This window comes from Aspergillus vadensis (genome assembly GCF_003184925.1).
Source record: "Aspergillus vadensis CBS 113365 unplaced genomic scaffold BO88scaffold_12, whole genome shotgun sequence".
Lineage (NCBI taxonomy): Eukaryota > Fungi > Ascomycota > Eurotiomycetes > Eurotiales > Aspergillaceae > Aspergillus > Aspergillus vadensis.
Genome location: NW_020292050.1, coordinates 268,527 through 284,718, shown reverse-complemented (window position 1 = coordinate 284,718; position 16,192 = coordinate 268,527). Strand labels below are relative to the sequence as shown.

Below are 16,192 nucleotides of genomic sequence, written 5' to 3'. Positions count from 1 at the left end.
CACCACGCGAGGGAGGCGCCAGAAAATAATTCAAATCAAATAAAATAGAGATAGTGAGAAAAAAGTCCCAAATGGGAGGCCGCCGAGTCGGGCGAGAGATAAGGTGAAAAATCAAATGGCATAAAATAAACTCGGGCCCGACGATCATCCACCAGAACCCATTCAAAATCCACTGGTTGCGTTTCCTGGCGAACGGCGGAGGAATGGATGCCGCTGCTGGTGCTGCTGTTGGTGATGGGGAAGGAAGGAGGATAGACTTTTCTTTGCTGCGTGTGCTTCACTTGTCAAAGTTGATAGATCGTGAGAGGCTCTTCTGACAACCACACACACATATACAAACATCAATTGTATTTCCCAATTACCTGTCAGTTAGTAGTTTCTTCTGCAGTGAGTGCAAAATGAGTATTTGCTCTGGGCCCTTGATTGGGTCCGTGGCAAAACTGCCGCCCTCGGCCAAGACCGCCGCCGATTGAGGAGGACTGCAGAAATTATTCCCAAAGAAGTCGGTGGCGAAAACTCCCCGTCATATTTCCACTTTAGCCCCGGCTGGGTCCTGGTATACTATCCTCGGTTAAGCCTGTTGGAATGATCTGTTTCATCATCATAAGCAGCAGCAACAGCAGCAACAACATCATCATCTACAATCAATTCATACTGAGTGTTCATTCACACAGCCACCATGCCCAGGTTCCAGTGGATAGGAAAGAGCGTCGGTCCAGGCCCCGACCCATTGAATCTGCAAACTCGTCCCAGGGGAGAGGGTTCGTATAGCCTCCCGGTTAGGTTCCATGCTGTTTCCCTGCTTGTATAGTAAGCTGTAATCCCCAGTATACGGTATGGTATATGGTATCAAATGTGTCGATGATGCCCACGCGACAGCGAGTAAGTGGACTGTAGGACCGCATAGACCAGCTCATCCCACCGCATGGTCTGCTGCTTCCTGGATCATCATCTCTCCGTATGCAGAGAGGACAAGAAAGGAGAAGAAACAGAGCAGCACCAGCGCAATCCGGGGGCCTCGGGCTTGGGGCTTCTGTTTACTTTATGTATCTACTCGATATGCGCGCACGCGGAACTCCGACAGCTGGCGATTATCTATCACGCATACCTTCAAGCCCAATGATAACAGACTGAACACGTTCCAGACAGAGCTACTACACAGCGCATACTCGCGGCCTGGGGCCCTATCTGTTGCCGAGTTGGGCCGGCAAAGGAATGGGCAACCGGTTCCAGATTAGTAGATAGATAGGGGTACTGACTGTGTTTGATCTGGCTCGAATTTGAGGCAGACAGGCAGACAGGTAGGAAGGCACATGCTTGCACCCTACTTCGTCTCACATGCAGAAATGCGTCTTTCATGTAAGGAAGAGTACAATGTACCAGGGAAATAATAAAACCAGTCTGATACATCCATCCCAAAACAGAAATGAAAGGGATATCCTAGTTTTCTATCCATCTCTATCCATAGTACTAGGCAAACCTGAAGTAAACTGCCAATTCGAAGCCAAGACACAAGACAACAAGATCATCACGTTTCATGCTCAATCCATCCACCCTCCATCCATCCGTGTTCCCCACGACCAGAAAGCCTATTCCGTGGAAATCGGAAAACTCAAGATGACCTTTCTTATCAGTTCCATTTTCTCTCAGCTCATCACCACTCCGAATCGATTGGCTAGGAGGTCACGATAAGGGCAGCTGCACGCCACCTGCATCCGGGGTGGGTCCCGCCGGAGCCCGATCCGGCCTAGCTCAGCCTCGAGCAGCTCCACCGCGCTGATAACGACGAAGCTTGGCCAATGATAGTCCGCTTGTCATTCCTGTTTCACCCGATGTCCGCTCGGGAGTTTCAGGAACTGGGTAGGCCTGAAGCGGGCGGGCGGGCTTTCGAGGTTGGGTCGGGCAGTCGCCGGTTCGGAGGTTTGCCAGGCTCTAGTCCAGTAGCAGTTAGATAGAAGAGATACGGGGACGGGATGAATGAACTTGCGAGTCGGGCTGCGTTTGCTTGGCTCTTGGCTCGGAGGATTCCGATGGTGAGGGTGCTGCGAGCCTGTGATGCGGTGTGATGGTGCCTACATTTATTTTAGAGATGTGTGTGTGCTATAAATTTTTTTGTCTTATGGTGTGTACTCAATTGCTCCTAACTGGCTGTCCATATCGGAGGATATGTCACTCTGCTTACTTTCCCCATACGATGATATCGCACTTACGTCTGTATGACAGTCCCAGGCCGGGCGGACAAATGCACGCAAAAGCATGGATGGGTACCTAGACTAGCAGTCGCGTGGGGTGGGACTACACTAGGCAACCCGAATTGCCTATCAGCAGCCGACAGAAGTCCCGAGTGGTTATACGGATAACACGGTAGATAATAGTAGATAGTAGATAGATGATCCTACATCGGACCTGTGCTCCCCTGGACCCCTGGTGCTGATAGCACGTTACCCAATCCGGTCTAGCAGTAGTTCATAAGTAGATGCTGTCCCCAGTTTCCTCGAAGCTTTAGTTCAGGGGAAGAGTAGAACGAGATAAGAAACACTGGAGATAGGAACTACACTAGTACCTGGTACCTATCTTTTAGTTTCTTTAAAAAGAAAAATAGGATTCCTTCCATGTGCTCGTGTCTCCATATAACTAACCTGACCCTGTCTCCGCTGCACTACTAGTAGTAGCTCCCTTATCTTTGGGGGTTCTTGTCGAGTAAAATGATAGGATTCTCTACCAGGTGGGTTGGATGTTACTGCATATCGTGTAACTAAATTGGTTGCTGATCTTTGACTCCTTACTAGTTCCTGCGTCTTAGTCTGAACGATGCTTATTTGGACTACTCCTTTGTGGGGGTGCTATACTCCCTGCGTGGGTGGCCATGCATGACCTCGTCCTTTCAAGACATCACAGACATGCCATAACATGACACAATGGCCCGTGGGTATGCCACGAGTCAAATATGGAGTGCTGCATGACATGAAAATAAACTACACATCCATGTCGACCACGTGCCCTCACAGACCCCCAGGGAACCACACTATCGGGTCCCGGTTCATACAATGATGATCGACTCTGAGGAGACACAAGGGCGGAGTATGGACGATGAGCCCATCACCGGAGCTAAAATCGTCAACGGTCACGGGCGCGCGCCAATCATGGCTTTGCCTGTCGCCTGTTCGTTGCAGGGACCAATGGCCAGACACCATTACCTAACATTTATTGTCCTGCCAGCCCTAATTCGACGTCTGCTGCAGATGCACGGCCATGAGTCCTGCCCGGGTCATTCTTTCAATCCGGAGAACGTTCTGCTTCCGGAGATCCATTAGAAACGGTCACCATGGTCCGGGCCAATCGCCCCTTGCGGATTTATTCTGCGATCTAGGTTCGGGGTTGAGCATGCCGAGACGACGGGAACGGATGTTGTTGCCGCTGGTATGCTATTCCCGTTGGAAATGGGCCGTGATGGTATCAATAACCACCCTACCTTATTACTTCCGCGGCTTCTGCTGAGTTGCAGTATTTTCTGGGGAGGGTCTTCGCTTTGAGGTGCCAAGCATTCAAAGCCCTAGCTTATCCCAACGTTGGTCCTCTCCCTACTCTGGCCCCGAACTTTCGGGATCCCGGTGTTTCATGCGCCCGTTCGATGGCCCTACATGGAACCGGTTCCTGAAAATACAACCTGGTTCTTGAACCAGCAGACGTGCCCTCGGATATGACACCTCAGTTTGGTGTACCTCTCCCTGCAGCTGACCGCTGTATGCTGATGAGGAATCCGAGAGCCAAAGCACGTCAGCCAGCTATACTTGGCTCACTAACTCCCCGGCTAGCTGTATACTACGTACATAGTGGTGGTCGAATTGTCTAGAACTTTCATGCGTAGCTATTGCAGCAGTACCTGGCTCACTTTCCTCGGTCTTCGCGACTCTATACGTAATATACGACCCGCTCAATCCACTATCGGTTATGGAAAATATATATATCATCGCCTGCATTCATTCCTTGGTAGCAAGCTTACTATTACCAGTAGTGGTACTAACGGCAATTCCGCAGCACTACTATCCACATGTACCACTGAGTTACTACTACTCACCAAAAGCATTCCTATGGTTAGTTAGACTACTGTTTCCCAGTGATTGTATCCAGCAGACCACACAGGTGGAGGGAACATGTCTTGCTCTTCTACCGTGGATCATAGACTAAAATAATAGCCAGTAGTTCAACAATTGGCCTGCTGGCCCAATGGTAAGGCGCTTGACTACGGATCAAGAGATTGCAGGTTCGAGTCCTGCGTAGGTCAATTCTTTTTTGTTTTGTTTTGGTTTTTTTTTTTTTTTTTTCTTTTTTCACACTCCCTAAATATTTTTTTACACTGCGGATACTCACTAGCTTTCCAGTTTACACTATCCCTTGGTTTATTGCCCAAGTAAATTGTCAGTACTGACATCAAGGTATGACGGAAACATCTATACATATAACCTATAACCTAATCTATTAAACATTGACACTGTATCCTACCCCCACTGTGCCCCGTCGTTTCAACGCCATATAATACTTGCGGGCCTCATCGACCCAAAATACGGTACTCGAAATACACACCAGCCGGAATAAATGTCCAAAGCCCAAAGGCTCCGTCTGGAAGATGCGCTGCAAGAAGGGAAGGTAGATCACACACGCCTGTCCCGCGAGAGAGCCCAGAACGGCGTAGTTGAACATCTTGTTTCCAAAGAGAGAGATCTCGCCACGGAGCACCGACTTTCCCTCACTGCGGCAGGTCAATGCGTTGAACATGTCGAACAGCACAAAGCATGTAAAGGTCATCGTGGTGTCGTGGGCTGTCACGACGCGGGAGTGTACGCCGGGGTTGGCGGTGTCATCGGCATCGCCCATTTCGTGAATGTAGATGGCCAGAGTGCCGAGCATGATCATCATCGCGGAGGTGAGCACCCGCTGGACGAGCGGCCTCGTGAGTACACGGGCATTCCGGGGTCGGGGTGGCCGGTTCATGATGGACGGGTCAACGGGTTCCACGCCCAAGGACTGTGCCGGGGGACCATCCATGAGGATATCTAATAGTCGAAATCAGCCGTGTTTCAAGCATGTTAGGGAAGACAAACTCACTGATCCACAGGATCTGCATGGCGTTCAACGGATTCTTGAAGCCCAAGGTGGTGCTCAGCAACACAAGACTCAGTGCCGCAACACTGGTACTGAGCTGAAAGGTAATGAAATTCTGGATATTGTAGAAGATGCCCTTGCCCTGCTCGATGGCACGCAAGATGGTCGAAAAGTCGTCGTCTGTCAAGATCATATCTGCTGCCTCCTTGGCAACATCCGTGCCCAGCTTGCCCATCGAGATACCAATGTCCGCCTTCTTGAGTGCCGGGGCGTCGTTCACACCATCGCCGGTCATAGCCACTACATCACCGCGAGATTGCAAGGCACGCACAATCTTCATTTTATGGTCCGGACTGGTGCGCGCAAAGACCGAGGTCGAGGATATGGCTTGCGCAAGCTCCTGGGTGCTCATCCGATCGATCTCATGCCCATTCATAACGGGCCGTGATCCGGGAGCGTCACTGACCGGCATTCCTAGTTTCTTCGCGATAGCAACAGCGGTAGTCTCCGCATCTCCCGTGATCATGATGACTCGCACTCCTCCAGCCATGAGACGCCGGATGGACTTGTGGACGTCCTTGCGCGGAGGGTCGTTCATGCCCACCAAGCCCGCAAAGACTAGTCCATTGTACCGGTCATCGTCATCACTCTGGCTGGACTTGGACACGGGCGTACCCGATCTACTGCCAAACGCTCTTCCTCTCGAAGTATCCCTCACTGCTCCACTGGCAAAAGCCAAGACCCGCAAGCCCTCTGCCGCCATGTGCTCAGCTGCGTGCCTTATCGACTGGCGCCGTGGTTCATCCAGGATAACCTCACGGCCATCCTTGGTCAAGTAAGTATCGCACCGGGTCAATACCTGCTCGAGGGCTCCCTTGATATAGGCCACATTGTCACCGGAGGTACCGTTACCAATGATCACACCCATCCATTTGCGCTCAGAACTGAACGGAGTTTCCGCGACACGGGCGCTGATACGCTCACGCACATCGTCCTCGCCGAATATATCCAGCAAGTCCAAGATAGCCACGTCAGTAGGCTGGCCAACCCATCTGCTACGGATACTTCCAGAAGCCCTGTCGTCCGTGGAGGACAAGACCGCGGCAGAAGAGGCGCTAGCCGGAGAGTTGGCATGCACGCGAGATAGTCTGGCATTGTTGGCAATGTTGCCAATTCGTAGAACGGTCCGCGCTGCAGGCCCGGGGGTCAAGGAGGAAATATCATTATGGACCTCAAAAGGCTCGGGACAGTCAAAGTGCCACATTTTGGTCACTGTCATGTGGTTCAGAGTCAGGGTACCAGTCTTGTCACTGCAGACAACGTTCACGGAGCCCAGCGTCTCGACACTCGGCAGCCGGCGCATGATAGCTCCTCGCTTGGCCATGCGCAGCACTCCCAGAGCCAGCGTCACGGTAACGATAATAGGGAGGCCTTCTGGAATCGCAGCCACCGCGAGCGAAACACCAATGGTGAACATCTCGAGGAGCTTGCGACCCTGGATCAAGCCGATGAGAACAATCAGTCCGATGACACCAAACGAGATGTAACTCAACTCCTGGCCCAAACGGTCCATTGACAGCTGGAGAGGCGTCCGCGGGCTTTCAATTTCCTGGAGGGAGGCGGAAATGCTTCCAAACTCCGTCTTCGCACCGGTTCCGATCACAATTCCCTGTCCGTATCCCGACCGAACCAGCGTACCCATAAAAGCGATGTTGTGTTGTTCATTCAAGCGGATGTCGGCTCCCACAGCGCCACTGGCCGGGGCGTCGTAGAATGGCGAACGAGGCGGGCTCACAATCTTAGGGGAGTGCGACGGAAGGTGCTTCGGGCTGCGGATGGCATCGGGGTACTTAACAACCGGTTCGTTTTCGCCTGTCAAGTTGGACTCATCGATGGAAAGATCCGTGGCGGCAGTGATCCTGATGTCTGCCGGAATGCGGTCTCCGACGGTGAAGAGGACCAGGTCACCTGGCACGAGTTCCGTGGCGGGCACGGTAGTCGAGGCCTTGACGGCAGTGGAGATGGACGGGCTCTTGCTTCGCAGCTCTTGCAACTCCATCTCCGCACCAGGAGCCGGCGGGATGGTGCCGGCCACTGGAGGGCCATTCAAGGGAACATCGCGAATCAGATGCGCATGGTGCGGCACCAGACGACTCAGTGCCTCCAGAGACTTTTCCGACCGATATTCCTGAACGAATCCGACGGTGACCACAATTGTGACGGCGAGGGTAATGCTGACTGCATCGTCGTAGTTTCCCATGAAAAAGGAGATCGCAGCGGAAGCCAGAAGGAGGAGGATCAAGGTCTCCTTAAACTGCTTGAGAAAGCGGAGCCAGATGGGCTCCGGTTCTTCGTGCGGGAGTTCGTTGGGGCCCTCTTGTGCCAGGCGCACCTCAGCCTCGGCGGGATTAAGGCCATGGACGAGGGAAGTCTGTAAGCGCTCTGCGGTCTCTTGAGGATCTAAGAGCGAATATGTCGAGGTAGACGTCTATCGGCGCAAGGCGCCCCAGTTAGCCGCGCCGACGGAAGGTAGACGGCAGAGGGGGACAGATTGCAAGAGACAAGTAGTTGGACACACGGAGAGGACCAAAAGACAGACAGGCAAGCCACTTACAGAAGGGGAAGGACTGGAGCGCACGTCCGCCGGGGTTGTCGACCTCGGTCTCGAATCGGGGATCTGGGCATTATGGAAAGGGAGCGCGGGCGTTGCGGACCTTGACATCTCTCATGCTTTGTCGAAACGGAAAATAGGCCCAGGTATATCAGACACCAATTGCTAGCATCCCGTCGGGAACAGTAAGGAAGGAATAATTAAAATCGAAGAGAGCGAGGTGTTCTTTTTTTTCAGGGGTGGGAGGAAATGAGATGTGAGAGTAATCGCTTTGGGGGAAAAATCGACAAGGCCGACGAAAGGGCAAAGCCACAGTCTCTCCTGGTGGTTTGACGCGAGTTGGCCGTAACTGCATCAATAATCGTCAATTGGTTAGCCCAGATGGGGGGGAAAGGTCGCTAAGTGGACACGGCGACCAGGGAAGGGAGAGGAGGACTGGGCCAGACTTCGGGGCAGAGTAGACAGAGAGGAGAGAACAGAACCCACCCGGTCAAGTAGTTTTAGTATTCTGTTGATAGGAACACAAAGAAACCTTGTCTTATTGAGAAACCCTGATCATGATCCGGAGCAGGTAAACTTCAATCAAGACCTTCTCCTTCATGCATTGAGTTTCTCCATGGGATTTCTTTTTCTTCTTTCTATTGACGGCTTCATCCTTGGGCGGTGCGGCTGATGATGCCTTGCCCGATGCGGCCTAGCCTTACCGGATGACGTGTTGTTCCGAGCTGTCCATATCGGGACTAGTGGAATGAGCATGAGACATATGCTGAGTCAGCACAACTCAGGTGATCTATGAATGACATAAGCTAGACCGCTACACGTGACCCCAGCCACATCAATACGCACCAATCAGAGACAGGCAGAAGAAGAGGAGGCTGGGCAACAAATTGAACCAACTCCCTCCTCCCAGCCTGAGTAACCTGGCAGTCAATCAACTGTTGCTGGCCGGTCGACGCGCCTTTCCTTCTCTTCTACTACTCTTTCCCTTCCCAAAGTTCCCACTTCTTGTTTCCCTCCCACCTTTTTGCGACTTCGAACCTTACAATCTCTCCCCCCCCCCAAAACCCCAACCCCCTCTCTTTTTCTCTCCTTCCCTGTCCACTCCCCATTTTCGCATCCCACTATTGCCAATCCCTTTTTGGCTTCTTTCTTGTTTCCCCTCCAACCATCCGTTGTAGGGCGTGTTTGTCTCTTCACGATCGCATCTCGCGCGATCCTTTATTCATCAACCAAGCTACCCGTCGTCGGACTGAACGGGAACCATACTGTGGACTCCTCCCTCGCTCACTGCCCGTAGGGGGCCGAGCACCCGTCGCTGATCCTTTTTGTTTTCTGGATACGGCGCGCGTCCCCAGGCGTTTTGGTTGCCCGGGACTTCCACCACCACCACCAACAGCCACCGCTCTGGGTGGGGTATTCTTCTTACTACTGCACTATCTCTTGTCTGCTTGGATCTTATTCTTGCGACACTTGGATCTTGGATTGATTTATCTCCCCTTCTTCCCCCGCCACTATGTTCTACTCGGAGACCCTGTTGTCAAAGACCGGGCCACTGGCCCGCGTCTGGTTGTCGGCCAACCTGGAGCGCAAGCTTTCCAAGTCGCACATCTTACAATCCGACATTGAAAGTAGTGTCAGTGCGATCGTGGACCAAGGCCAAGCCCCCATGGCTTTGCGATTGAGTGGTCAACTGCTTCTGGGTGTGGTTCGCATCTACAGCCGCAAGGCGCGCTATCTGCTGGATGACTGCAATGAGGCCCTGATGAAAATCAAAATGGTCGGTGCTCCTTTATACCCCTCTGACATATTCCGACCCCTCCGTCGCTGACAACTCTTCCTTACTTAGGCCTTCCGTTTGACGAACAACAATGACTTGACCACTACGGTCGTTGCCCCTGGTGGTATCACCTTGCCCGATGTGCTGACCGAATCCGACCTGTTCATGAATTTGGACTCCTCCCTTCTGTTGCCGCAAACCCTCAACCTCGAACCTGAGGGTAAGCGTCCTGGTTCTTCGATGGATTTTGGTAGTCAGCTGCTCCCGGATACTGGCTTGCGACGCTCCGCTTCGCAAGAACCTGCGCGTCTCGAGGACCACACCCTCGTCGACTTGGATTTGGGCGAAGACGAAACACCTCTCGGCCACGACTTCAGTATGGAAGTGGGTCGAGATGCCCCGGCTCCCCGCCCCGTGGAGGAAGATCTCTTCAGCGATGGGGGCAAATTCAACGATGTCGACAACCTGCAACTGGACCTTGGCGAAGATGATGCTCCCCTGGATAAGATGGATCTGGGTGACGACGCTCTACCCCATAACCTTCTGCAGACGGATGACGCCATGGACCTTGGCGATGATCATGATGAGCCTGCCCTCAACGATGATGAAATCGAGCGCGAGAGTGTCCTGACCGAACTGGCGAACGAGGATCTAGACCACCTTGAAAAGTCTCAAGCGTTCGAATTAGACGAGGATGTCGAAGCTGAAGAAGAAGATGATGATGATGCAGTTACCGCCAAGCATGATCAGCAACAGCAACCGTCAAAGCGCCGCAAGGTCATTCTCATGCCACTGGACAAGGAAACCGACCAAAAGGTCAAGGATGTCAGGGAACAGTACTTGACGCGCGAGGAAATCATGAAACCCTCCTCGTGGCTTCCTCGGGACCCCGTGCTGCTGACCCTGATGAACATGCAGAAGAACGGCGATTTTGTTTCAAACGTGCTTGGTGCGGGCCGGGGACGTGGCTGGGCTCCGGAATTGCGTGATTTGCTTTCCTTCGATACCATCCGGAAGGCGGGTGAGCTGAAGCGGAAGCGCGACAGTGGAATTGCCGACATGGATGTGGATGCGGCCACTGCGCCGGCCCTGGAGCTTGGCGAAGAAGAGGCCATTGTGCCGGTCGATGAGGGCGTTGGTCTTGACTCGACTATGCTTCAACGCTCCGAAATCGAGTTCCCCGGTGATGAGGAGGACCAGGCTCTGCGCCTGAGTGACGACGAGGGAATGAACCAACCATTGGAGGACGCCGACGACACGGTCGTTGCCGACAGTGGTCCCGTGTCGATCGGTACGAAGCACGCCGTCCACATCCTCCGGGAGCGCCTGGGTGAATCTGCGGCCGAGCAGAAGAAGAGCGTGAAGTTCCAGGATCTGCTGCCGGAGAAGAAGGCATCCAAGGCGGACGCTACCAAGATGTTCTTCGAGGTCCTCGTGCTGGCCACCAAGGACGCCGTACAAGTTGAACAACGACCGGAGACCGTGGGTGGACCTCTGAAGATCCGTGGCAAGCGAGCCCTCTGGGGCTCGTGGGCTGAGGAGGGGGCCAGCGGGGAGGCAGAGCAGCAGCCCGTTGAGGCCACCGCCTAAAGGACCTTATGACTCCGGCGTCGTGTTCATGTACAGTTGCGTTCTCTTTGAGATTTTGATTTTGTTTTCGTGTGGGCAGGCTTGCCCCGGGAATCTCTTGGCTTTTGTATGGGGCGATTATGCTGTGTGAATTCTTTGGAGTTCTAGGGGTCTGGCTTCAACTTTCTCTAAACTCTCTTCGACTTCTTTTCTTCATTTGTTGGACTTGACTCTTTTCTTCCGGGACTGAAAAGGTGGCTATTATGATTCTACTGGAGGGCTGGGAATGATGCCCTGTTGGTCGTTGGGCGAAACATGATGATTGGACCATAGGTAGCGTAGTGTAATAGAAGAACTCGAATAAACCAGCCCAGCGATGCGCATGGGGCGTATCCCTCAGATTGTTTTTATCCCATGTCATCCCATGTCAGATCGATACCATCAAATCTATTGATAATGTAGTAAGTACTACGCAGTTAGTAGGGTGCAGTATGTAATTGGATGCATGAATGAACTTGCGGGTGGCGGTTCCACGTGGGGAAAGCTTCCGCAAACGCTGCGGAGAAACACAAGACGGACCTGTGGGGGAAAGAATATAGATAGGTAGATAGTAGATAAGTAGTACTGTACCTCAGTGGTAATTAATCATTGCTGAATCTCTTACCTGCGATGGTCGCTCCTCCATATCTACAACACTGACGTCTCAGTTCATACACACTGATACCCAACGGTTGAATGACGATTAACGGACCAAGCATCTGAGAACAGTAAGTAGTAGTAGTAGCTCGCAGCTCGGGGTGTTCTTCCCTCAGTTGGAGCTCACTCGGCTCTCCTCCGAGGCCGAGAGGCGAGACTACTACCACTTAATTACTAGTAAACTTTCCCCCAAGCAATCAGCAACACTTGAGCTAACCATCTTAGCTCGACCGACTTTCCCTCTCTCTCGTCATCCTTCTAACCCACTCAGCCTCCTACCGTGACTCTGGAACGCTCCATACTCCCAATCGCCGTCCCGTGCCATATGTACTGGTCCCCGCCGCTGAATTGACTGCGGAGATCGTACAATATAAAGACTGCTTGAGGTCTTCTTTTCATTGCCTTTCCACACAACGCGTAAGTACTACACTCCAGTGTGGTGTTTTGTGCTTGTCTGCTTTCCTTTCCTTCTTATATTCCTCTTGTCACAGCCAAGCTTTAACAAGCTTTGTGCCAAACTCTGTAACTGGTGAACGGGTTAAATCTCCGCTGCAGATCGGCTGGTCTCAGGTGAAATTCCCCGGTCGGCATTGGTGATCCCCACTACCTTGAAAAGATTGTGACCACTCACTTCCTCATAATTTGATAAAAGGAGAAGAGGCTCTTGACTGACATCCCAGCCCTGTTGATAGTGATGTCGTCTGCAACCGAGCGGGCAGAAAGCTCGCAAGAAAGCACAGGTATGCTCACAGGTGATCATTTCTCGAGTGCAGAGCAAGCTGATGGAGGTGTTTCAGAAGGAGAGAAGCTGGAAGACAATGTTGATGGCATGTTTGCTCCCATCACTGCCCGAACCTCCTCTTATGAAGAGCGGCTGCGCAGACACCACTCTGCTTCATCACACCCCCTCGAACGCAACTGGAGCCTGAACGACGGCTATAGCATTCAGGTTGCCGATGAAGAAGCTGTTGCGGAGAGGGTCCTGAGCAACAAAGATGAGGAAGCTTCTGATGCCTCAGAAGGCTTTGTTGTCGGTTGGGATGACAATGACCCCATGAACCCGCGCAATTTCAACACGGTCAGGCGCTGGCTCATCGTGATCATATGCTCAGCAGGCTCCCTATGCGTGTAGGTCAGGTCCTGAAGCTACTGCAATTGGTTTGGTGCTGATTGATGGCTGTAGGACTTGCACTTCTTCGATGTACACTGTCACCTATGACCAGATCATGGAAGAATTTGGTTGTTCTCGGGAGATAGCGACCTTGGGTCTATCCTTCTTTATCTGGGGTCTTGGTGCGTTAGAGCCATACTATCAGACCTTTTGGAATGCAATATACTAACATGAGTGCAAAGCTGTCGGGCCACTATTGTTAGGGCCTCTTTCGGAGGTTCGTACATTAACCAAGCCCCATGCTCACGGTGATTACTAACAAACTGATCTTTGGCAGTTTTATGGTCGAAGACGGATCTACATTTGCTCGTTCACACTCTTCCTTGTATGGCTGATACCATGTGCCGTGGCCAAAAATATTCAGACGATGATTGTATGCCGCTTTCTCAATGGAATTGCTGGAAGCGCATTTCTCAGTGTAGCGGGCGGCACGGTGGGTGACCTGTTTGCCCGGCATGAGTTAAGCGCACCGATGATGCTATACACTAGTTCTCCGTTCATCGGTCCTGAGGTTGGCCCATTGTAGGTCATCGACAACACTTATACCGTTTGAGATTTGCTGACAGATTTCTGCAGGGTTGGCGGGTTTATCAATCAGTTCACAACTTGGTATGCTTCCTGATATTGCAAGCTTGGATTAGGCTGACTACCTGTACTCGACAGGAGGTGGACTTTTTATGTGCTTCTCATCTGGACCGGGGTTTTATTAGTCCTCATCGGCTTTTTTGTTCCGGAGACTTACCATCCAGTGTAAGGGCCTGCATAGACCTACGGAAATATCAAAGTCCTCTGACTTATTTCTTAGGCTTCTGAGACGTAAGGCACAGCAGCTCCGCAAGGAAACCGGTGATGATAGATGGATAGCGCCTATAGAGATGCTGAATCGTTCGGTTGCGCAGACTGTCTTGCGGTCGATCTATAGGCCGTTGTTGCTTTTGACGCTAGAGCCGATGTGCCTAAACCTGTGCATCTTCTCTGCCATCCTGCTGGGCATACTCTATCTGTTCTTCGGTGCGTTTCAGTTGGTATTCGAGAGCGTATATGGCTTCGAGCTATGGCAACGTGGTCTTTGCTTCCTAGGCCTGTTCGTCGGGATGCTCTTCGCCATATTCTCGGATCCTTTCTGGCGTCGCAACTATACACGCCTGGAATTGAAACATCAAGAAGCTGTGGGAAGGTCTGATGATTTCCAACCAGAGTGGCGGCTTCCGCCAGGTATGTCATATGTCACTCTGTCCGCAGCCTGACTAGCCTGATCTAACGGTCAGTATACAGCTATTGCTGGAGGTCCACTTGTTACCATCGGGCTGTTCATCTTCGCTTGGACTATTTACCCTCAGGTACACTGGATCGCCCCTCTCATTGGAAGTGCGTTATTCGGAGCTGGGTAGGTATTTTCGTGTCTCGAGCAAGTGGTGATCTTGGTGCTCTTGTCACTTACAATGATCTCTCATCTTCTAGGACGATTCTTGTGTACTCGGGGATCTTCACATTCTTGGTTGATGCGTATCCAACCTATGCAGCAAGCGCTTTAGCGGCAAACAGCTTTGCTCGCTCCATATTTGGTGGAGTGTTTCCACTTTTCGGCATACAGAGTAAGTTATCTCTTGGTGATATATGGTATTCCTCGTGTTACAGCCACCGAGGCGGACTGTGACGTTCACTGAGCACTACTCACTTTTACTATTCACACGGGTCTATATATAACTACTTTGGATGCTTTCGGCCAATGACGCAGCATACCTTGACCGCCACATGCTAACTGCTGGCTTTAGTGTACAACAACCTGGGTTATCACTGGGCAACCTCGCTACTTGCTTTTCTGACACTTGTCATGGCGCCGTTTCCGTAAGTGCATGATTTGTGCCCTTGTCAATCCAATTCATTCCTCTTTGCACTGTTGGACGTGTTGTTTCTGCGCTGCTGCATTCACAACCGCACGCTTTAGGCTATTTACTTCTAAATGCAGTTTATAGCCGTTTATGGTGCATAGGTGACCATTCTCACTGACATGATTTGACGGGCAGGTATATCTTTTTCCGCTACGGGAATCGGATTCGGCAGAAGAGCCGATTTGCTGCACGGTAGATACCCACCTAAGGGCCGGGCAGGAGCTCATAGCTGCGGGTTTCTTTTCCAAATCAGGATGCGATATGATGCAGCGCAGACTTCTCATCTTTACACGCTTCGAGCTCTTCCTAGGCACGCTCTCAAAAGTCGGTCAGTAATGGACAGCAACTTTCGGATTGGTGGATATGCGTACGCGGGCTTCCTAGTGGACGGATAGACATGGCGACAGCGGACAAAGCATGAGGGTTATTTCAAGGTAGACCATAATGTTATAGAGTGATTAGTCGATTAAAAGCATGAATAATAACGATTCCATGAGCATGGTTATACCGTTATACGCATGCAAAATACCGTCCCAACTACGTAAGATACTATGCTGCAGCTCACCCATACAACAGAAGAAGCGACCACCCACTATAGTTCCTGCAAAGCTATCCTCCCCAAACCATGACACCCAACGCAGCAGTTTATTTAATTAGGTGATAATATATTCTGTGCCACAACCCCATGATAACAAATATTATAGTTGGTCAGTTAACCTCGGCAACCTCAATCGCAGCCACCACACACCACACACATTTTCACCTAAGCAATACAAAGCACGCGAAGGGCCTTCATACAAACCCCTCGGGAAATCTCGGGCCACTAACCGGGCCCGCCCGGGACAGAAAAGGCAAGAAATGGCTCATTTCCAAGCACGCAATGAAAATCCATTGGAGGATTTGATTTTATGACTTTTAGATTGTTTCGATTTGGAAGAGGCTGGAGGACAAGAGCTGTGATTGGTGAGTCGGGTGATAGTTGAGGGATTTGTTTGTGTTTTGAAGAAGTCTAGATTACTAGTAGTAGATGGGGTGTAGTGACGACGGTATTGTAATGACCTTGTGGGTTTCAACTTCGTGTTTGATATTCTTTACTTGCTTGTTTTTCTTGCGATGAGGTGCGAGAGGGGATGGAGTTGATTGACTACATATATGTAAATCATGGTGTATGTGGGTTTGGGTACTACTAATTTAGACCTGCATTGGCCATTGCGAACAATAACTTTGGGCTAGTAGTGTAGACATGCTGTCATGGTTCGTGCTGTCTAGCTACATAGTAGTTAAGGTGGTCGCTCGGTGTCTCTAAGTAGTCTAGTAGGTTTGTGAATCTCGCGTGGCCAGTGGATTCCTGTCAAGTATCTAGGCTCTTCTAC

General features: G+C 51.4%; 3 protein-coding genes and 1 non-coding gene across 4 annotated transcripts; 3 read left to right on the top strand and 1 right to left on the bottom strand.

Annotated features, from left to right (window-relative positions):
* Positions 1-4,213: 4,213 nt before the first annotated feature.
* BO88DRAFT_t151 lies at positions 4,214-4,285 on the top strand. The gene has a single exon. It is a non-coding gene; the product is annotated as a tRNA-Arg (tRNA).
* Positions 4,286-4,442: 157 nt separating this feature from the next.
* pmr1 (Ca(2+)/Mn(2+)-transporting P-type ATPase PMR1) lies at positions 4,443-8,284 on the bottom strand. The gene is made up of 3 exons (XM_025710065.1): positions 7,718-8,284; positions 5,107-7,591; positions 4,443-5,054 (listed from the first exon to the last, which is right to left on the bottom strand). Exons 1-3 carry the CDS (start codon positions 7,823-7,825, stop codon positions 4,480-4,482), a joined length of 3,168 nt encoding a protein of 1,055 aa, XP_025562577.1. The 5' UTR covers positions 7,826-8,284; the 3' UTR covers positions 4,443-4,479.
* Positions 8,285-9,060: 776 nt separating this feature from the next.
* Positions 9,061-11,160, top strand: BO88DRAFT_50995 (kleisin alpha). The gene is made up of 2 exons (XM_025712925.1): positions 9,061-9,491; positions 9,561-11,160. Exons 1-2 carry the CDS (start codon positions 9,228-9,230, stop codon positions 11,079-11,081), a joined length of 1,785 nt encoding a protein of 594 aa, XP_025562576.1. The 5' UTR covers positions 9,061-9,227; the 3' UTR covers positions 11,082-11,160.
* A 1,290-nt stretch (positions 11,161-12,450) lies between these two features.
* On the top strand, positions 12,451-14,779 carry BO88DRAFT_341056 (MFS transporter; the record flags this gene model as incomplete). Its single annotated transcript, XM_025703081.1, has 11 exons — positions 12,451-12,496; positions 12,554-12,884; positions 12,940-13,049; positions 13,110-13,144; positions 13,205-13,449; positions 13,504-13,536; positions 13,591-13,677; positions 13,733-14,142; positions 14,203-14,314; positions 14,389-14,522; positions 14,703-14,779. The coding sequence occupies 11 exons, from the start codon at positions 12,451-12,453 to the stop codon at positions 14,777-14,779; spliced, it is 1,620 nt and encodes a 539-aa protein (XP_025562575.1).
* Positions 14,780-16,192: the final 1,413 nt, after the last annotated feature.

Bases quoted from the DNA above. Each gene is read 5' to 3' on its own strand.
- BO88DRAFT_50995 (XM_025712925.1), top strand. From the start codon at position 9,228: ATGTTCTACTCGGAGACCCTGTTGTCAAAGACCGGGCCACTGGCCCGC. The intron at 9,492-9,560 runs GTCGGTGCTCCT...TTCCTTACTTAG, and splicing joins CCCTGATGAAAATCAAAATG to GCCTTCCGTTTGACGAACAA.
- pmr1 (XM_025710065.1), bottom strand. From the start codon at position 7,825: ATGTCAAGGTCCGCAACGCCCGCGCTCCCTTTCCATAATGCCCAGATC. The intron at 7,592-7,717 runs GTAAGTGGCTTG...TTGCGCCGATAG, and splicing joins GCTCCAGTCCTTCCCCTTCT to ACGTCTACCTCGACATATTC. The intron at 5,055-5,106 runs GTGAGTTTGTCT...TTCGACTATTAG, and splicing joins CATGCAGATCCTGTGGATCA to ATATCCTCATGGATGGTCCC.